Source organism: Passer domesticus, chromosome Z, assembly GCF_036417665.1.
Source record: "Passer domesticus isolate bPasDom1 chromosome Z, bPasDom1.hap1, whole genome shotgun sequence".
NCBI classification, from domain to species: Eukaryota; Metazoa; Chordata; class Aves; order Passeriformes; family Passeridae; genus Passer; species Passer domesticus.
In genome coordinates, this window is record NC_087512.1 from 68,810,312 (window position 1) to 68,831,522 (window position 21,211).

Consider the following 21,211-nt stretch of genomic DNA (forward strand, 5'->3'; position numbering starts at 1 on the left):
TAATGCCTTGGCATTATGAGACCAGTAAGGCACAAATATTGGGTCTGTAGATGCAAAGGTATTCCTCATCTAATCAGGCATTCCTTGAGAGTTGTCCTGACTTTCAGTCTGACAGGCAGAGGGAATTTGCATCAGGACAACATGCAGCCTCCCAGATGTCACATGTGGCGTCTGACCAGCTGCTCTCTCCACTCCACTTGCTGGGCTCATGCCAGAGGTGGTCATGGGGCTGGGAAACACCTGGACTTGTGTAGAGGCCTTCCCAAATGCTAGCACGGCTGCAAAAGCAGGCAAACAAGAAAAGCCCAGGTCTTTCTCCATTCTTTGTAGTTTTTAACTGAGACCTGGTGGTTTTTCCAGGCACTGGCTGTCCATGCTCAAGAAGGTATTTTTAGGAGGGAGAAGAAAAACCTGGTTTCAAAGGCAGAGGAGAGGAGGGCGAAGGAAGCTTCCAAACTTTGGAAGGCTTGTGGTTGCTCTGTTTTCCTGAGCCTGCCTTCCTAAGGTGTGCCCACCAGCTGAGTGATTTGGTCTCTGCCTCATGACTGCCTTTTGGGTGGGACTTGCCCATTTTGGTGCACTGCTTTCCTCCCCCCACCAGCTTCTACATTGTCCCACATTGGGATGGAAGGTTCTTTTGCTTCTTTCTGTGTATCCATTAGAGTCAGATGCCTGTGACTCCCAGATGCATACTGCAGGGAAGCTGCCAGAGGTGAGGCACAGGCCCCCAAGGCTTCTTTGAGGTGCCCTAACTGTGCAGCAGCGGTGTGCTGTGTGTGCAGCACGTTGGTTCCTTGGCTTTTTCTCCCCACTTAGCTATCATTCTTCTTTCAGCAAGCCCTACAGTTTGCTGGTTGATGTTAGCCATGCAGCAAAGGGGTGGGAATGACAGGCATTCCAATGGAGGGAATTCTCCAGGATATTAGCAAAGCATGATTTCATCCACAGCATTTAAGCAGCTGTTCTTGGTTTTAGTCAGAAGCGCTGCTGGCCAAAAGGGCACCTTGCCTTTGGTTTCCTCACATGCTGGCTGCTTCACAGAGTTCAGCTTGGCATACAGGGTGTATGGGCTTGGTGCCTGTTTTGTGTTACTCTGGGATCCTTGGAGCTGCGGGTTATGGACTGCAAGGGGTTTTGTGCTGCTTTGGGTCAGAGGAGAATTTTCCGGGCTTTTCTTTTGTGCGAGCCCTAGAGCAGGTTTGGTTGCTATGCATGAATTCACAGAACATGCCAGAGCGGCTGCTATTGTGATGTCAGCAGAGGGCTGCCACGTCACAGCGTTGTCAGCAGGAGGTTTTCCTGGTGCCCGCAAGGCTCAGCGTGCAGAGCAGCTCTTGGCGTGCTCCTTGCAGGAGGATCACCTCGACTCAGCTGTTCTCAGCTTACAGCGGGTGTCCTTCTGTTTCTCTATTTTCTTGCAGAGTCCGTGGACTCGTGCAGGTGTCCTGTTTTTGCCCTTTTTACTTGCACAGTCTCAGGACTTGTGCAAGTGGGGTTTTTTCTATTTTTGTTTCCCGGCCTACGGACTCGAGCAGCCCTGCTCAAAGGATGGAGGCAGTCCGTAGAGCAGTCAGCAGCGCCTTCTCATTGGCGGCTTCTCGGAAAGCTCTTCGTCGTTTGGCTGGTAAATAGAAGAGTTTTTCTTGGGGCAGCACGTTGGAACAGAAATGGCATAAAGATGCCATATGTTTGGCAAAGGTCCTGTCAAGAGCTTCAGCTGAAAAGGGGGTGTGTCTTGCCCAGCAGGGTGTAGGAACCTCGAACATGCAAACTGGGAGAGCTTTGCAGGTGTCCTTCTAAAAACTGTGCGCTTCTCTCCAGACCTGAGGAAAAGCATCTTTCTTCTGCATTCCATCCTTAAAGGATGCGCCTGTCTTACTAGACCCCCTCTGTGTGCTCCAAGAGCCATTGGCTCTGCGCTGAAGCGCAAAGTGCCGAGCACTTGGTGTGTGCTCCTTAAGCCCAGAGCTGGGCCTGTGCTGTGTCCCAACAGCTAAGCAAGCGCTAAGAGTGGTGTGGTGAAAGCTTTTGTGGGGAATTGGTTACAGCAACCGCATGGGACATGCTGCATGCCATTGACAAAAAGAAAAAGCAAGTCCAGGAAAGAGAGGAGAAAAAAGCTGCTTTAGCTGTAGGCCGGACAATGAGCTGCAATGTAGGCACTGACTGCTAAGGAACAATTGGCATCCTCAGGGCCAAGTTTCTAGTTACTTAGTGGCAAAGCCGAGCAAAAGGTAGACACAGCCCAGGCTATTGGCCTGCAGTCTTGCTTGCTGTGCTAAAGAAGTGCTGCTTCTGTAGTGATGCTGTGAAGGGAAACTGCTCTCTGTTTGCGTGGACTCGTGCTGTGGAATTCCTCAGCACAAACAGTTTTCTAACAGCCCCTGATTCATTTTCCTTTGCCCCCGGCAGATCGCCTCAGAGGTGGAAGGAGTCAAGCATGCCCTTCGGTGAGTGGGACGGGCACCCTTGACATGCCTGGTGTCTGAAGATTGTGGAGAAAGCTGTGGGCTTGGCCTGTTGCAGTAGAGTGCCAGCCCGGCAGGTCGAAAGAAAGTCCACGTCAACGTCTGCATGAACACTACCAGAAGGATTCCATCCATTTCCTCCTTTTCCACTGAAGAGGTTTTAACTAATGAAAGTCAAGCTTTGCAGACAGGAGGCCACATGCTGATTGTAGCCAGCCTGAAATATCTCCCTCAGCTGCATGTGCAATCCTGTCTCAACATTAGTCTCATCTGAGCACTTGAATTGAGGTTTAATGACTGAGCATCCCACTTTTATCCAAATTCATGACTTCTGCTCTAGGACAGCTGGGTGTAGAGCTCAGGAGAAACAAGGTTCTAAAACACAGGTTACTCCCTGTCCCTCATGCTGCTGCCTGTCTGCAGAGCACCACAGCAGTGGCAGAAGCTCCTCTGGCTGGCTCTCTTCCTCCAGAGGCTAAAGGGGACACAAAGGACAACAAACCTCCGGGTGTTGTCGATCCAGGGCCTGAGTATCGTGCACCAATCAGTGGCAACTTTGGTTGGTTGAGTGCAAAGCTTTGGTGCAGTGCAGAGCTGCAAGTTTCTGAGCAGGCAGCCCTTGCCCTTTGTGGCTGAAGATGTTGTGGGCTGGAGTCCTGCCATGAGCTCACTCTTCAGCCCAGCCACTGGCCCTAGGGAAAATTCACATGCAGACATCATTTTCCTGGCACTCTCACAGGGACTGTGAACTTCCCTTGGTGTCAAAGAAGCACTAGCATGATGTCCTTTAGTGCTACTGGTGTGAAGGCCAGCCCCTTTGTGCACAGAGTCTGTGCAGGCTCCCTGCTGCCAGCACAGAGAGAGGTCCCAAGGCGCAGTTCACAGCCTTGTGGGGTGCAGAGGAGCCGCTGTTGCCTGCAGGGACCCACCCCTCTCCACGCCCTATCTAGGCAGCTACAGTCACAGCTTGGACTACGCCCTTAACTTTGACATGAGCCAGGTTTGCTGAGAAGTCTCCTGAGCAGCTCTGCATGGCAGAGACAAGGTCTGTCTGTGAAGGGCTGGAATGCAGTTCCTATTGGCTGCTCTCACAGGCCTGAAACCCCGAGGGGAAGTCAGTTGACCAGAGCTGAGCAGGGAAATGTTCCCTGCTTCTACTCAGACACTTCAGAGCAACTCGAGGGTTAGTTGGCACATAAACACCACATCAATACCACATAAACAGCCCCACACAACAGCTTTTGCCTTCAGGTGAGCTGTGTCTCTGCTTGCTGCTTCTGCCAGCTCTCAGGAGCCAACTGCCCTGCTCCTTATTGCTTGTTTGTGTTTTTTCCCTGCCTATTCCTTGCAGGTCCCGCTAGGAGAGGTCCTTGCCAGTCAGGACTCCTGGGCCCAGGCAGGAAAGGCGGAGGGGCAGGAGAGCACAGATCGAGTGCGTGGTGCTCAGGAGTTGAGGTGTGTGTTGAGCTTTCTCACTTTCTCTGAGCAGGGGTGGGCATTGCTGGGCTTTAGGAGGCCCAGTGTCAAAGAAGCAATTTAGCTTTCTCCTTGTTGGACTTGCTCAGCTCAGACTGGGGAAGGCAGCCCAGGGCAGGTCTGGCTGCTGACCAGCGTAGAGCACAGCTGCCTGCTGGCACTCACTTCTTAAACCTTGACAAAAAGCTTTCTGAAGTGGACCCGAGTGAAAGCAAGGGAGGTTCAGGCTGGGCTTAAGGACATTGACCTGCAAAGGCAATCATGCAGCAGAACAAGCGCCTCAGAGAGCTTGTGCAGATTCCACCCCCAGAAATTCAGAAGCCCCAGCTGCATAGAGCCTTGAGCAGCCTGTCCCAATGCTGACCCCAAGTACTTGGAGCTGAAGACTGGGCTGGAGGCTTCCTGGGATCTCTGCCAGCCTAAACCATCCTTAGATACGTGGATTGGAAAATCGTCCAAACATCCTCCCCAAGCTAGAGCTTGCAAGGCTCTTCCCTTGTTTCACTAGTGAAAGCTAGAGTCATTGTGGGAGGAGTCACCTGGGCTTATCAAGCATGTCTTAGCCAAAGAAGATCTTTGGCAAGTCCAGTATCCACTGTAATCAGAAAGGAGCATAAGACCTAGCAGGCAGGAAGCAGTTACACTGAGAGTACCTGAGCTTTCTGGAAGTGTTCTGTGACTATGGGAAGCTTGTTTGACCTGCTCAGTGGTGACTCTTTCACCTGCATGGACAAGAAAGAGAGATGCTAGTCTAGGCAGGGAATTGCAGCATTCTCTTGAGGTGCAAGCAGAGGGCTGTGGGAAGGCCCTGAGACTGCCCTGTGTGGGACATGGTATACAGTCCTGGTTTTGCAAGGAGACTGTGCTGCAATTAAAGGCTTGTTTGTCTGCTTGCCATAGATGGAAGGAGCTGGCTGCGTTTGAGAGAAAGCGCCACTCCTCACTAGAGAGGGCTTCTGAAGTGGCGGCACAGACAGCAGAGGAATGGCAGCCTCAGAGGGATCTGCTGAAGGAAGCGTTTCCTCTGGCTGTGCCAAAGGTACGCTCACCTTGTTCCTAGGATGCACCTGTGGGAGAGGGATTAGTCCTAGCAAGACCCCCCAGAACGCTGCTTCTGGCAGCAAGCTAAGACTGCGACTGGGTTGTTGTTGTTGTTGTTGTTCTTGAAAAATGGTGTCCCCCCCACTTCCAGGTTTGCCGGCGGCAGCGGCCAGCCCACAGGGGCCTGGAGAAGGTGCTCCAGGAGTTCTCTCGCCAAGGGCACACCCTGTCCCAGGTGTGCAGAGAGAAGGCAGTGCTGGCGCAAGAGAACGCTGCCCTGGAAGCCCGACTGGCAGCCACGGAGCGGGACCTACGAGGCCTTTCAGAGCAGCTGGCAGAGGCCAGGTAAAGGCAGGGAGGAGACTCTGGGTGGGACATCATTGAAGGTCTGGAATTACAAAGGTGCTGAGCATGAAGATTTACTGCCTGCTGGCAGGGAAGCAAAGAGACACGAGCAAAAAGAAAAGACTACTGTGATCTGAAAGTTATTTTTCTGTCAGCTCAAGTTCTCAAAGCTCTTTTTGGGTGCCTGCTTGGGACCCCTTGCACATTCCTGTGACAAATGCAAAGCAAGCCGCTTGGCACTGAATTGAGTAGCAGGGAAACTGTGCAGATGTTTGCTGAAACCGGAAGTTTCCCTGTGGTATTGCTTTCTCCTTCGGTGCATCTGACCATCAATCTTTCCTTGCCAAGTAGTTTGTCATGGGAGTTTCAGAATTCAAAGCTCTTACATGTGAATGATGTGAGTGGGGCCGTGACGCTTCAGGTGAAGCTGGAGGGTCATGCTGAAAACCTTGAGACCCTGCAGAGCTCACTCTTTTGAAGGATGGTGCAGAACCTAGAACTGCTTACAAACAGCAGCAGCAGCAGCAGAAGGGAAAGGTCTTGTGACTTCTTGACAGTGTCTGGGGATTCTTGCTGAGCACTGATTCTTGCCCATTTACCCACCCACGTCTCTAACCTGTCAAGGTCCCCTTTGGCTGGTTCTTTTTCCTTTTTAAAGAGTGCCAAGATATTTGGGCACTGTTGGCTTAGTTAGCCAACAATGAAGGCAGCAAGTGGTCTTGTTCATCAAATTGCAGGCATTTAATTGGTGGGATATCTGTCCCTCCCTCCTCCGTGAGAGTTCCTGTGGAGATTAAAACCTAGTTCTGCTTTCCTACTCATCCTTCTAGAAGCTGGAGATTTCGATATACCATTTGGTGAATTCCCTTATCCCTTTTACTTAGAGAGTGCCCGGCCAACAAAGTACCTAGAAGTACACTATGAATGGCATGAAACATTGAGGAGTCAGCCAGGAGAGCACTGCTCTGTCCTGCACCTGCCAAGTGACTTGGAAGTGCTGATGAGCTCAGAAGAGAGGCTGGGATTTTGTTCCTTTGCACATACTTGGCGGGCACGCCCGTGTGTGATAGGTCAGGCAACAGCAATTTCAGCTTTGGCTGCTGAGACCAAACTCAGCCGGGCTAGGTCATGAGGAAAGGCTGCCCAGGCACCTGGAGGGGCCTGCTTTGCTATGTAAAGCGGTAAAAGAGTGCTGCTGTATCTGAGTTTCCATGCAAGCCATTTTCCATACTAAGGTGGAGGGATCTCAAGGCACATCTTATGCAGAAACTATCCCTGTGTGCCAAGAACAATTGCTCTTCATCTTCACAACTTGTAGGTCGGAGAAGGAGAGCCTGCAAAGCAGCCTGCTGGAGGCTCAGCAGCGCATATCGGAGCTGGAGATGGCCAGGAGCCGTGTGGAAGCCCAAGTGCGCACGGCCACGCAGGCCAAGGAGGCGATACTGGGTGAGAGCCTCATGCACTTTGTTTCTGGTGATGGCCCTGCCCAGTGCAGCTGCTGCAAAGCCAGCTGGGTGCGCAGGGCTTCTGAGGAGAGAAGCAGCTGAGGGCAGGTCCCTCCTTGCCCGAAAGAGAAAGGGCTTAAAGTCAGCAGCTTCCTCTGCTTGTGCAGTGTCTGACTGCTGTCGTGTGTCATGTTTGCAGAGGACGTGAGGGGCCTTCGTCGTGAGCTGCTGGCTGTAAGAGCTCTCAGCCAGCAGCAATGTGAAGACATGGCTGAGCAGCTCCGCTGGGCAGAAGAGCAGTGCGGCAAGGCTCTGAGACTCTGGCAATCTGCTCAGGAAGAGGAGAAAAGGAAGCTGGTGCAAGAACTGGTAAGAAACAATAGACACCTGAAGATTTCAAGCAGGTTTGCTGGGCTGGCTTAGCAGAAGAGCAGCCTGAGTATGTGACATGGCCACAAGCATCTGCTGTAGGCCACACGTGGCTGAGCCAGGCAGCAGAGGGCTCCAAGGGCTCAGACTTGAAGGCCTGTGAAGAGCCAGAGGCCAGTGCTGGGATGGTGTATGCAGCCACAGGTTGAGGATGGGCATCAGCCAAGTTCCCCAGGAGGCTGGGTGGTTGCCCCCCAAAGCATGGCAGCGAAGGGGCAGGATCTTCCCCACAGCCTTGTGCCATGCAGCAGACGGCTGCTGACCTTGCTGCCAAGTGCAGTCCCAGCAGCTGGGTTCCTTGCTTTCTGTCCTCCCGTGGTGGACAGAGGTTTGCCCTTTGGGCCTGAAGCAGATGCAAGAGGCCCCGCGTTGCCGGTATTTCAGCTGGTGGCCTGCCTTGTGACTTGGCTGATCGAGGCGCTGGCCTCGTCCTCGTCCTGCAGTGCATCTGCAGCTCTTCCTTGATGAAAGGGCAGGGAGAATTTGAGAACAGAGCCTCTGAGAAGAGGCAGAAATGCTGAGGAGAGAGGGGCCAGAAAACAGGCAGCCATCAGAGCAGGGAAGGAAGGTGGCATCTCCATCCCTCCACCTGCTGACACTCCCTCTACATTTTGGGTTAGAACAGCATTGCTGGAGGGCACAAAGTCACAAGTAATGTGCACTTTTCAGGTGGGGGGGGTGGGGTTGTTGGAGGGATGAAGCTTCCATTTCTTTCTTTGGGGAGCATTGCTGGGACTTCATCTGGAAGTGTCTCTTCTCCTCATCAGCAGAGACAAGTGGACCAACAACATGTGAAGGCTCGGGAGCAGCTGGAGGAACGGGCTAACTTCCTGGCACAGGTACCCAGGGGGCAGGAGAAAAGGCTGCTTGAGATGAAGCAGAAATTTGGCATCATGCAAGTTGAACAAGTAAAGCTACTGAGCAGAGCCAGTCAAGAGGCACAGAGTGTGGAGAGAGAGTTTGTGTGCTGTTTTGGACTCCTCTGGGCTCCTTATGGGCACTGCTCCTCTGCACACTGTCTGTCTGGGAGGCATTGTCTCTTAGCTGGCCCTTTGGATATGATACGAGAATGAGGACAAAAAGCTTTTGGAAAGCGGGAGCACATCAGTCTTGGTTGATCAATCAAGTGGTGTGTGGGAAGTTTAAAGCTGTCTTCTCTTCATTTGTGTGCAGCTCCTGCAGGAAGAGCAGCGTCAGAAGGCTGCTCTGTTAGCCAGGGTGTGCCAGCTGCAGAGAGAGCTGAGCCAAAAGGAGCAGCTGAGGCAGGAGCTGACTGAGGAGCGGGAGAATGGGCAGGTGAGCCTGACTAGGCAGGTAGCAGAGGGAAGGGCACTGATGGGGGCATGAACCGGAGAGGTCTCAGGAAAGGGGAGGCAAGGACTACTGCAGGCACTGGAAGCACAGAGCCTGGCAGGCTCTAGCTCTGAGCAGCAGGAAGAAGAGCTATAATGGAAGGGTTAGAGCTGGGTACAGAAGCAGCAAGAAGTGGCTGAATAGAAGTGCTTTTGAGACGGGAAGAGAGAAAACACTGGGTGTGATGGTAGAACAATTCCTGGGCCCCTGAATGTCAGCTGCTGCCCTGGGTAGCAGGGCTAGTGCTTTGGTTGGTGGGCCAGCAATCCTCTGAATGTATTTCTGCTGGCCTCTTAGTGCTCCCTTTGTTTTTTGCGGCGTTTGTTCAGGTGAGCATGGTGAGCCACACAGATTCTGAACAAGTTGTCCCTGTCCATGCTGAATGCAGTCCTCAGAAGAGGGTGAAGTGTAACCTTGGCCTTTCCCTTTCACGGTCTCTACTACGGCTGCCTGTGACAAGCTGTAGTCTCTGACTGCTTGTTTGGGTTTGATTGAAGGAGGAAGAGTTGACAGCTCAGCTTGCAGCCTAACACCAGTGTTGTTGCTATGGGCTTGCCTTTGAAATGCTGTATCTGGGGCATCCCTGCCAGGCACCTTTCTGACACAAACAAATTTCTTGTCCCAGATGGACGCAGGATCACCCATCAAAGGTGCCGCAGCAGCAGCATCCTGCCAAGAGGCCTCCTGTCTGCAGCCTGGAAACCGGAGCATGAGCAGTTCACGCGGCTCAAGCCAGGAGAGAGAGAAGCAGCTCCTGAAGCTGCTGAGTACGTCCCGTGGATTTCTTGTGCAATCGAGCAGTGTGTTACTGTGTGTGTGCCTCAGCATGAGCTGGAGCACATGTTCCTCCTCCCTTTGGTGTTTGGACAGACATTTTGGATTCCCTAGAGAAGCCAGTGTTGTGCTTGGAGGCAGCCAGGGAGCACTTGGGGAGTTCCTTTTGCCTTTGAGGGCAGCTGAGAGTGGGTGGGTTTTGCCTGAGCTTCCCTGTGCCGTAAAGACAAGAGCAGGGATTGTGTCCCCAGCAGCAGAAGGCTGTAACTCAGCCAGTGACCCCGTTGAAGGTGTGTGTGCTAGTCTGGCCAAAGTGATGGGAACACTTGGCTTCCTAGATTCCCTTTAGACTCCAGACTTGTGGCCAGGCATTGGAGACAAAATACTTCCGAGAAATTGATGGGCTGTGGGGCTAGTTGAATGCTAGTGGGCTTTTTTATGAGTGTTAGTACTTCTACTATTCCTTCCACAGTTTGGGTTTGATAAGATTTCTACATTAGCCTGACCCCCTTGAAGAGAACATCAGGTGACAGCACAAAGAAGATTGGAAGAGGTCTCTTCAGTTTGCCCCATAAATTAAAAAGTTACATTCTTGGAACAATCCCAAGCTGTCAGAGATGAAGAATTGCTTTCAATGTCCCCACAAGAAGAAATCCAGCACAAGATTTTTACAATCCCTGTTGGGAATTTTAGTGGTATGCTTAGGAAGATGCATCAAAAAGACACATCTATGTGGCATGGTCAGATAAAAGTGCCCTGCTGGCAATTCTCAGGAGGAAGCCGGCAGCCCCTCTGCTGCATGTTCCTCCGCTGCCAGGCACTTTGTCACTGCTAATGCTCAGCTGGGAAATATTCTTGGAATACGGAGCATTGGCCTCCATCCCTGCACAGATTCCTGCACTCTAGGAAAGTACACCAAGGCCTTAGTGACTCTGCAGTAGAACTGAGTTGCTTCTTACAGCTAGTAATAGCTGCCAGTGCAGTGCTGTCAGAGAATACCCGTCAGGTAGAGAACCGAGCCCAGTTTACTCAGTGTCTGCCATCAGCTGCTGGGACAAAAGGTGGATTGATCGACTCCTCTGTGGGTCTGAGCACAAAAACAATCATGTTCTGTCTTGAGTAGGGTCAACTCAGAACGGAGCTGGGTCTGCCTCTGGCTCCCCCATAGTGCTTGTCAGTGGCCATTGATGGGCTTTGCCAAGCTTTTTGTCATAGCTGCCCTGCCACTGATGGCTGCTGTGACTGCAGGGGCTGGAGCCTTCCTCAGCTGTGAGGTTGCAGCTGCCACCTGGACTGGTGAGAGGATCGGCATCTCATTTGTGCACGTGTCTGTGTCATGGCAGCGCCTGAGCAGCGGCACTGTCCTTGTTACCCGTCTGGGCTGTGCCCTTTGGGAAGATGGGGCACGTGGGTGCTGTTGAAGGGGCCAAGTCCAGTGCCAGTGACTGCTGCAGCCCACACTGAAGACCAGCACTTGTCGTTCTTCACTAAATGTGGGACAGGCAAAGTGGTCTTCAGAACTGAGCCTGCTCCTGAATGAAAAGGGTTCTAATTCTTACAGCCATTGTTCTTGGATGTAGCATGAGCTGCTGTTCTCTAAAAATGTCAAAGCATTCTTTAGGCAAGCTGCTGAGAGGAAGAGAAAATCCCCTCCTCTCCTGGAATTCATTTGCAATATCCTTTCTGCTCTGCAAAAAAGCAGATGTTGATAAGAATTCATCCCAGATTCCAGAGTGCATGGAATCTTTGGAAGTATGAAACCTTTGGTTCAATCTCACAAGAGAGTCTTTCTTGCCAAGAAAGTGAAGGCTCCCAATTCTTCAGCCCTCCTTGTTGTTTGTAGGTGACAACCACTTGCCTTGGTGCCTGTTCTCTTCTGTTCTCTGTCTGCTCAGATGGTTTTTCCGTGGGCTTAGTTTCCCCTCAAGACAATCCTTCAAAGCAGTGTGGGAGAATCAGACTCTGTGCAGGCCAGCTGTGCTGCAGAGCTGCCTGTCTTGCTGGGGCTGCTCTTCTTGTTGTTCTTGTTGATGTTATTGTTGAGCGAGTGACCATAAAGTGCTCAGAGCCCCAGAGAGTGGAGCTGGGTTTCAGATCTCCTGGAAGTCAGCATCTCTGTTTTCAAGTGTGCTTCTTGCATTTTGTTTCTTTCAGGGCGTGTGGTGAGTGTTGGAGATCCTGAAAATAAGTACACCGGATGGAAACGTATTGGCAGTGGGTGAGTGCAGCCACGCTTACTTCTACAGAACCACGGGCCAGGAATTTTGGTGGTGCAATAGCACGTGGGAAGTCAGGCAAGCTGCAAGCATCTTCAGAGCCTGGCTCCAGATTGTCCCTGTCTCAGTGCTGAGGCAGTACCAGGCATCATCAAAGAAAACTGGATGCTGACAATGTCTTGGCTGCCTCAAGGAGCAGGACCTGGAAGTCCTCTTGTCCCTCAAAAATGGGGCACCAGTTTGCCTCTTTTCCCAGGAGACATGCTTTTGTATGTATGGCCACACTCCTGAAGGTAGGAAAGCCTGAGAGAGCAGCTTATCACCTGATAACAGCTCTCAGTAGCATTTCTTAGTAGTACTTTACTGGAAACAGTATTCAGTGGTCAGGAAAATAAGAAAGACCGTGTGGCGTTGGCTGAGTTGGGCAGGTAGGATCAAAAGAGAGCGGTGAGAAGGCCCAGCAGGACTGTGTGTTTCATTGCCTGCAAAGGCACGCCACAGGCACAGACACAAGAAGGACAAGGCAAAGCAAACTCCCCCACATGCATAATCTAGCATGTACATTGGAGATTTCTAGCAGCCCTTTTTCTTCCTGTGTGAGCCAGCTTTTCGCTTGGACATTCTGCATGGCTGAGGGCTGCTGGGCTGTTGTGCCATTGGCTGAAGAGTAGACAAAGCCCAGTGTTTTAGAGAGACTGCAGGCAGCAGAGAGCTCCTGCCTGCGCTGCCTTTTGCTTCTCAGCACTGAACAACTTCTCTGTTTTTGCACTGCTCTCATTCTAGGGGTTTTGGAATTGTTTATAAAGCCTTCAACGCTGCCACAGGACAAGCGGTAAGTGCCCATGCAGATTTTGCAGCTCTTGAGTGCTTTCCCTTGTGATGTGGTCTGGGGCCAGAGCTTTGGGCCGCCTGTCTTTGCTGCAAAGGCTGTCCCACAGAAGCCGTCTGTCTAGAGGCAGGCTGCAAAGTGCATTTTGGACAAACTTTGTCCTTCCTACCTGAATGAATGAATGCGACGATGGCAGCGGTGTCTTTCAGAGAAGGACATGCTAGCTTCCATTTGCCAGATAAATATGCATAGAGCAGCTGATGGCAAAAGCCGTCATTCCACACCGGTTCCTCTTAAGCTCAGGTTCAGACACAGATATTTTGTTTTCCATCATGTGGTTCTGATGCAAAATACAATGCAAGACCTAAAGAAAGAGAGATCTTGTCTGGAGCACAGTTTTGCCTTTCAGCCTTAGGGAACCTTGCTCACACACACACACACACACACACACACACACACATACACACACACACACACACAACCCACCCACCCACCCACCCCCCAGCCCCAAAACATACACACACACGCACAGATGAATGAGAAGAAGTTCACATGTCGGTGACATTCCACTAGAGAGATGCTATCTGTACTGAGCAGACATGGTGGTGTCTTGGGGAGTCCTGCTGCTCTTTGGGGCTAAAAGTTCAGGGTCCTGAATTCTCCTTTTTGGCTCTCAGCAAATACATTCCATCTTCCGAAATAGTAAGGAGTTAGATAAGGTAGTTCCTTATCCACCTGCAGTGCTGCGCTCAGGAAGTGCACTTGGAGGGAGGTCTAGGAGGCATCCGAAAGCCCTAAGCCCTGTGCTTCTAGCCTGGGGGGCATCCGTAGTGTACCACAGAAAGGCTTTGTCATTTTTAAACCCATTCAATAATTTCAAGTCTAAAGCGTGTTCAAGATTGTTCTTCAGAGTTGCAAAAGCCAAACTGAAGAAGTTAGGATGTGCTAGGATTGTAACTTTACTTTGAGTCGCTTTGGAGTTCTTTTTTGGACAGCATTTTCCCTGTCATGTATGTGTGTGTTTACTTGGACACACAATCGAAATGGCAGCCGTCTGGGAAACGCTGGCCAAAGCCCTAGAAATGCTAACATATTTCCAGTGGTTTCAATTTGTCTTCACAGGAGCAAAATTATTTTTGGCTTGTTAAACATGTGTAAATGATCGTAGTAGTGCTAAACAAAGCTTATTTGAGAAGTCTGCGGGTGCAGAGAGTTCTGTTAGCGCTTTGTGGTTGATGGTTTAGAGTCCCCTTTTACCAAGGTGACGAGGCATCCAGGCCCATGAGTGCATGGAGAAAGAGCCTCTGGTCATTTCTGTCCCTAAGAGTCTTCAATGTCATCGTAGGTGGCTGTAAAGCAACTTAATCTCCAGCACCAGGGCTGCGAGGACGTACTGAAAGAAATCCTGGTCATGAGTGAAAATAAGAACGCCAATATTGTCACCTACCTAGAAAGGTAAGTAGTTCTGGTAATTTTCTGGGAATGTTTGTTTCCATACTTGCAAGGCCAAGATTTAAAAGCTCTTTAGCCACTGGCAGAAAAAGGATCTTTCGATGAACATCAATCCACCCCTTCACCAGGCATGGGAGGAGAATGCATTTTGTTGCCATGAGGGGTTCCTGGCATAAAGAGCTTGAAGTCTGATCTCAGAAACCTGGAAACAAAACTCAGCTGTAGTCTTTTCTTCCGTACAGCAATTTAGCTGTGCACATTCAGCTCCATGCTGTGGCTTTCATCTTGCAGCTACCTTGTCAATGAGGCTGTCCTGCTGGTCTTGGAGTATATGGATGGAGGCTCCTTAGGTGATGTGGTCAGCGTGAGAAGGATGGCTGTAGGACACATAGCAACAGTGTGTCGGGAGGTAAGGGGTCCTGCTCGTGCTAGGGATGGCTTGCACAAGGCTCATCCTTCGAAAGCGCCGCTAAGCGAGGGATTCCCTGTTCAGAGCTTCCTTTCTGTGTTGCGCTTATGCTCCAGAGAAGAAAGAACATGTGGACTGAGCTGTCTGCCAGCGTCCCTGCCCCTACTGTAGTCTGTTCTTTACTCTTATCTACCGGTGTTGAACTCTCTGTGCCTGTTTTCTTTTTCTTTTCTCTTCTGTACTTTGCTTGTCCAAGCCTTAGCCCAGAGCCTTTCTGCATTGCCTTCTTTGCCTGTAAGGGCAAAGGTGCTGCTGTGCCAGTTTTCAACCAGAGGCAAAGCCAAAGAGCGACTCATGTGTCACGGGTCTCCACTCCAAAGGATGGCATGGCACCCAGCATGGTGCTTGCTGCTGAAAAGTGACAAAGCAGCTACTTCCAAGTCTGCTGTCCAGGCAGCCGTATAAGCCTTGTCCTCCATTCTCCCGCCCGACTGTGATGCCCTTGGTATCCAAGGCAGGGACGTTTTCCTCTTTTGGCAAACCATTGTTTGTCGTCCGGACGGGGAGAGCGCATCCGCTGCAGCAGCGCTCATTCTGACTGCCTTTGCAGGGGATAGTGTGGAGCAACAACGACTGACGTTTCCCCCTCAAAAGCTAACGTGCCTTCCCTTGGAAAGATCCTGCTCTCCCAGTGTTGCAGCAGCAAGCTCTTTCTCTGGGCAGCGCTCACTGCTCCTTGGAGATCTGTGCATCTTCAGCAGCAGCCATCTTTTGCGTGTGATGAAATCAGATCAGGCTAACTTTTGGCCTCCTGTTTCTTTTTCCCCTGGCAGTGCCTGCAAGGCCTGGCTTTCCTTCATGCCAACCAGGTGATCCATAGAGATATCAAAAGTGACAACATCCTTCTGGGCCGGGATGGCTCCGTCAAGTTGGGTGGGTATTCCTGGTCAGGCGCAGCGCTGCGGGGAGGCGGTGTGGGGCTGCTTTGGAGAGGCTGCCCGGTGCCCAGCAGTGGCGCTGGGGAGAGGGCAGGGAGCACTCTGCCAGCCCAGGGCACAGCTGTAAGGTGCTGAGTGGTGTAGAGAGCAACAAGGTATCCAGGGTAACTTTGGTTTGTGGGTGTTCCTTGCAAAGGGAGTGAGTTACAGTGTAAACGTTCAGGGGAATGAGGAAAAGTCAGGGTGGGAATCCTGGGCAGCTTGTTAAGTGGACAATTGCCCATGTCCTTGGCTGCAGCCCTGAGCAAGGAGAGCCCAGCTGCTTTTCCAGCTCCATTCAGCACTGCATTCTGGGGCTGAGAGTGAGGAACCCTTTTCCTTGGTTTCCTACTTGAAGCAGTGTTTGTTTCTCTCCTCAGCTGATTTTGGCCTCTGTGCTCTGCTCAGCCCTGAGCAGAGGAAACGGAGGTCGATGGTCGGGACCACTTGCTGGATGGCACCCGAGGTTGTGAGAAGAGAGCCTTACGGCCCCAAAGTGGACACCTGGTCCCTTGGCATCGTGGGAATAGAAATGGCCACAGGAGAGCCTCCTTATGTTCGGGAAACCAGTGACAGGGTAAGGTGCAAATACGCTCAGATAGCCGTGTCCTTCTCCTCCGTGTCCATCAGACAAAATGCCATTCCCAGAGCTTGAAGTGCTTCCAGCAAGACCCACTTCTAGAAAGGTCCCTGGGGCTCACATCAGCTGTCAAGGCAAGGCCTGGTGCAACTTGGAATAGCTGGGGCTGCACTGGGGCCTTTTTTCCTTTGGGACAGAAGGCTCCTCTCTAAGCATCTGCTAGGCAAGAAATTGCTACTGCAGACTGCAGCTTAAAAGATGGGGTCTAGGTGAGCACTGAAGGATATGGCAGAATCACGTAGAGTCTCATGTTTCCTTTTGCTTCAGGCCAACTTCCTGATAGGCAAGCAAGGGGTACCAGACCTGCACAAGCTCAGGCTACCCCCTGGCTTGTGTGAATTTCTGGGCTGCTGCCTGCAGATGGATGTGGACAGGCGAGGCTCTGCCAAGGAACTTCTGCAGGTACAAGGCATAGCGGCTGCGGGCCAAACAGCTGTTCCCTGCCAGGCTTTGCTCCTCGGCCAAACTCCAGGGAATCAGATGGGCCTCCCACAGAGTAATCTCTGCTCTGGGTGCTTTCCTAATGAAACCCAACCTGGATCCAAGACTGCTTGAGGTTAGAAGGGCCCAGTGAAGGTCACCTAGTGCAAAACCCTGGCCAGCGGCAAAGACAACTTCAAGTAGATCGGGTTGCTCAGCGTCCCATGCAAGCGGACCATGAATGTTGCCGGGCTTGGGGCTCCTGCCAGCTCTCTGGGCAGCCTGTGCCAGTGTTGCAGCACGCTCCTAGTAAACAGTTTCTTCCTTAGAGCCAGTCTGAATTGAGTGTCTTTAAGGTGAAAACTGTTCCCCCCTTGTCCTCTTGCAATCAGCCCTGCTAAAGGATATGTCCCCATCTTTCTTAGAAGCCCCTACAACTACGGAGAAGTCTCCTTGCAGTTTGCTCTTGTCCAGGCTAAACAAGCACAATTCTCTGAGCCGTTCCTCAGAGGAGAGCTCTCACCTTCTGCTCATTTCTGTGGCCCTCTTTTGCTCTTGGGTGGTGTATTCAGGTTTTCCTGGTAGCAAAGGCACTGAAGTATTGCAATGCCAGGGACAGGGCCTTGAGGAACACATTGAAAGCAGTCCCAGCCAAGCGGTTTTAGATTGGTCTGAGGGAAGACGGGGGCTGTTGAGGAGCTCAGTGTGAGCATCCGAGGGCACCGGCTTGTCCCTCCTGGCCCACTCTTAGAGGTTTCTGCCAGCCAAACAGGCACAGCTGTGCAGGATTTTTGCCAGCCCCATGTGCTGCCTGGCCCCGTCAAGTAGCTGAGAATGGCTGTGGCTTTGCTGCCAGGTTTGGTGGCAGGCAAGGAGCTGCTGACCGCACCACTTCCTTGGCTCTGCCTGCTGTGAAGGAAGATGCCAGCCGGCACAGGAGGAGGTGGGGTGTGCTGAGGCAGACACTGCTCTTCCTGCAAGCCAGAGCTGAGCACATCTGCACCCTGCTGCTTGTGTCCTTGCTCCCGGCTTGCTGCTGAAAATCTGCATCTCCAGCGCTCCTGAGAACAACTTGGGATCAATATTTTTCAGAGCTCTTGGGAGTCTCTTGAGGAATGCCTTATGCCCCACTTCTCTCTTGTTCACTCACATAGCCCATGTCTGTAGAAAAGAGGCGCTTGAATAAGTCTGTTGACTTTTCTGAAAGGAACAAATCCTTAGGACAGCGAGAAGCAATCGCACAGTGGTACCAGGACAAAAATCCCAGCAAGTGACAGCACCATGAGGAATGGACTAGTGCAGTTCTGGGCTGTGTTTGCCTGTGATGGCAGCATGCTGCACATGAAGGCAGATGTGCTGCTGGTGCTCTTGAGTCCAATGTCTGTTTATTTCTGGGCACTAGAGGAATCCAACTTGACCCTGTTAGGAACTCAGTTTGGAAAATAACGCTTCCTTTTTCCTTTGTCTCTTTTAATTAGATTTGTTTTGTTTCTTTTTCCCCTTGGGCAGCATCCATTTCTGCAATCAGCGGAGCCTCTCTTAAGCCTCTTCTGACAGCCTTGATTGCTGTCCTCCCTGCAGCCAGGTAATGCAGGAAGCAAAAGAGATGAGAAGGACCACCTGAGCACTTGGAGAACAGAGCCTCTGAGAGCAGGTAGAAATCCTGAGGAGAGAGGGGCCAGGCAACAGGCAGCCATCAGAGCAGGAAAGGAAGGTGGCATCCCCTTTTCTCCCACCTGCTGATCCTCCTTCTGCATTTCTGCTTAGGACAGCATTGCTGGAGGCCACAGAGTCACTACTGATGTGCACTTTTCAGGTGGGAGGTGCTGCGAGGCATGAAGTTTCCACTGATTAGTTGGGGAACTTGGCTGGGATTTCATTGGAAGTGTCTTCCTCCCCTCACCAGGAGCTGGAAGGGCAGCGTTTGGAGGCACAGCAGCTGCTGGCACAAGGGGCAAACTTCCTGGATGAGGTAGAGAAGAAGCAGGAGGAAAGGCTGCTTGAGACGAAGCAGGAAGTTGCCACCATGCAAGCTGAATGAGAAGAGGTACGAAGCAGAGCCAGCCAAAAGGCAAAGGCTTTGAAAAGAGAGTTTCTGCGTTGCTTTGGACTGCTCTGCGCTCCTTATGGGCACTGTTTCTCGGAACACTGTCTGTCTGGGCGGCATTGGCTCTTAGCCGGCCCGTGGCAAACAGTGCTGGAGAGAGCTTTGTGCCAGGAGGGAAAGGAGCGGTCAGGTGTGAGGCTACCGGAGTGCAGGTTTGAGGAAGGTGGGAATGGCGTTGCTGATGCAAAGAGAATGGGAAAGCCAGAGCTTTGTCTCAGAAGGAAGCCGGTCCCATAGGAAGCCCCCTGCAGAGCCAGGCTAGAGCTGTGGCAGCGGGCTGGCTGTCAGGCAGCTGAGGAGGTGCCTGAAGCTGCTGAGTACATCCTGTGCATTCTTTGTGTGATCGAGCTGTGTATGGTGGGTGTGCCTCAGCATGAACTGGAGCACATGTTCCACGTCCCTTTGGTATTGGGAGAGACATTTTGGATTCCCTAGAGAATCCATTGTGGACCTTGAATGCAGCCAGGGAGCACTTGGGTGTTCCTTTTGCCTTTGAGGGCAGCTGAGAGTGGGTGGGTTTTGCCTGAGCTTCCCTGTGCAGTAAAGACAAGAGCAGGGATTGTTTCACATGCAGCAGAAGGCTGTAACCCAGCCAGTGACCGCGTTGAAGGTGTGTGTGCTAGTCTGGCCAAAGTGATGAGAACACTTGGCTTCCTAGATTCCCTTTAGACTCCAGACTTGTGGCCAGGCATTGGAGACAGAATACTTCCGAGAAATTGATGGGCTGTGCAGCTGGTTTAATGCTGCTGTTGTATCTTTCACTCTTTGTACTTCTATTCTTCCATCCACAGATTCCATGGGCTCCCGCCATCTCGAAGGGCTTTTCAAATGTAAACAAAGGAAATGTGCAGTGAAGTAATGCAGGAAGCAGAAGACATGACCAGGATCACTTCAGGATTACACTCCGCAATGGCAGCTTGGAGCTGCACTCACAATAAAAGTCCTATACGCCCTCAAGCCTGCTTCAAGATTCCCTTCCTCGTCAGCCAGGGAATAAGGCTCTACATTCCCTTCTGAGTTGGCCATTCCTTCTTAAAGATGGAAAGTCCCTCCTAAGGGCCTTCTGCTGTGGTTTGGAATTGGGAACGCTCTCCTTCCTTTATCAGCTCCCACCTCCACTGCCTTTGGAATGCTGCCCATTGGCCAGTTTTTGCCCAGCCCTGGACTTGTGGATGAGGAAGAAAGTGCAATTCCAGCCGAAAAAGTGCATTTCCAGCCAAAACCCAGTGAAGAGCAGGGCAGCCTAAGCATCCTGTGCAGATACGGGCTTTCAGCTGTGCACATAGAAGCTTTTGTTTCCTGCTCGGTGTAGCCGGCACGTCTCCTCTGTGACTGCTCCCTCCTCCCAGGTGGCTGTGGCTAATAGGTACGAGGCTCGGCAAGTGGAACCAAGAAGGTGGGCACGTCTGCTGGCAGTAGAGGAGAGCAGAGAGGAAAGCGGCGGGCAGGACCCTGGCCAGCCAGGCAAAGCACCCACTGCTCCTGCTCTCTGTCAACAGAAAAGGACTGGGGCGTGACACCACGCTTGCGGTTGTCTGGGACTCAGCTGTCCTGAAAAGTCTCTGTGCTTGAGTGGCTTTGTCCTTCTTCTGTGCCTTCTGTTGTCCCTGTGCTCCGCAGTGTCCGCCCAGGGCTGTGCAGCTGTGTGGCACAGCTAAAATGCAGGAGAGCCTCGTTTGTCTGCCCTTTGAGGTGGCTGCTCAGAGCAACCTTTTCAATCTGCAAGCTGCATCTGGAGAGTGACTTCCCCCTGCGTTTGGTCCCGGAGGCCAGGGCCTGTCATTGGCAGTCCCAGCTGGCATTGAGGGCTGCCCGGTGCCTCAGGCTGGTGTCACCCCAGCACAAACAACGGCAGACAGTGGCAGGCGGGTGTTTCCAAAGTCACGTTCTTCAGGGACAATGTGCCGTGTGTGTGTCCTTTGTCCAGCCCAGACTCAGACCTAGGCATCAGATGCAGGCACTGCTGCTGCTGCCACTGAAGTCAGCGAGGATTTGGTGCTTGCTTTCCATCCCAGCCAAACTGGTCACCTATAAGGCCAGGTGCTCATAGCGCCCTGCAGATCTCTGGGCTGCAGGGCTCTGAGGGAGCTGTCCCTTGTTATTCTCCATCCGCGAAAGCCGTGCCGGCCACGTGTGCCTCAACAGAGCAAACAGGGAGTGTGCGAGTCTCTTCCATCTCCATCTGCGGAGACTAGTGCCCTTTGAGTTTAGGTGGCACAAAGTCAGTTGCTTGTGGTCCCTCTGTGTATCTCCGTGTTAGATAGTGCTGCTAAATCTGCCTGTAGCAAAGCAGCAGGGGAAAAAGCCTCTCAGCTCTGCAGGTCGATAAGCTGCCATGGATGCACAGAAAACACTGCACTTTGTCTTTATGAGGAAGAGATGAACTGGTTTAGCAGCGAGAGAAGGTGGGATGATTCTTCTGATCGTTCCTTCTGTCTCATACAGGCAGCTCTCTGTAGCTCATAGGTGTGTCTCAAACTGGCAGCAAATGCAGCAATCCCTGGAGCCATAATCAGGTTGGGCCATGGGTTGCCGGGGCCCACCAGGAGCGGAGCCCTGCGTGGGCTCACCTGCAAAGTGTTGGGTGCACTGTGTCTTGGAGGTAGATGCCAGAGACAAAGTCCATCAGTTTTGCCTGTCCCAGGGCCAGGTGTTCTCTGGTTTGACCTCCTGGTGCAGGACCCCACAGCTGCTGCAGTGTGGCAAGGCCTCCAGCACCTGGAGGAACAGCCCCTGCACCACCTTCTCCGTCATGGCACCCCCATGCCAGAATGAAATCAAAGAGGTCCTGCGAGCGCTCAGGGCACTCCAGCACCAATAAGAAGTTGTT

General features: G+C 52.0%; 2 protein-coding genes across 5 annotated transcripts; both read left to right on the plus strand.

The window, feature by feature from the left end:
- The first annotated feature begins 2,440 nt into the window (after positions 1-2,440).
- LOC135291254 (rootletin-like) lies at positions 2,441-9,688 on the plus strand. Its single transcript, XM_064405288.1, has 10 exons — positions 2,441-2,450; positions 3,419-3,468; positions 3,820-3,923; positions 4,845-4,983; positions 5,137-5,330; positions 6,649-6,776; positions 6,975-7,144; positions 7,972-8,043; positions 8,378-8,500; positions 9,183-9,688. Exons 1-10 carry the CDS (start codon positions 2,441-2,443, stop codon positions 9,678-9,680), a joined length of 1,488 nt encoding a protein of 495 aa, XP_064261358.1. The 3' UTR covers positions 9,681-9,688.
- A 3,504-nt stretch (positions 9,689-13,192) lies between these two features.
- LOC135289974 (serine/threonine-protein kinase PAK 3-like) lies at positions 13,193-18,315 on the plus strand. 4 transcript variants are annotated; one of them, XR_010352721.1, is made up of 8 exons: positions 13,196-13,831; positions 14,120-14,237; positions 15,071-15,170; positions 15,595-15,791; positions 16,122-16,256; positions 17,784-17,928; positions 18,042-18,090; positions 18,181-18,315. XR_010352721.1 is itself a non-coding variant. In XM_064403872.1 (7 exons), exons 1-6 carry the CDS (start codon positions 13,788-13,790, stop codon positions 17,826-17,828), a joined length of 639 nt encoding a protein of 212 aa, XP_064259942.1. In that variant the 5' UTR covers positions 13,193-13,787; the 3' UTR covers positions 17,829-17,859; positions 18,181-18,315. The 4 variants fall into 4 exon arrangements, 2 of the variants coding, with proteins under 2 accessions (XP_064259942.1, XP_064259941.1); XM_064403872.1 differs by lacking the exon at positions 18,042-18,090 and having other exon boundaries at positions 13,193-13,831; positions 17,784-17,859; XR_010352720.1 differs by having other exon boundaries at positions 17,784-18,090.
- The last annotated feature ends 2,896 nt before the right edge of the window (positions 18,316-21,211 follow it).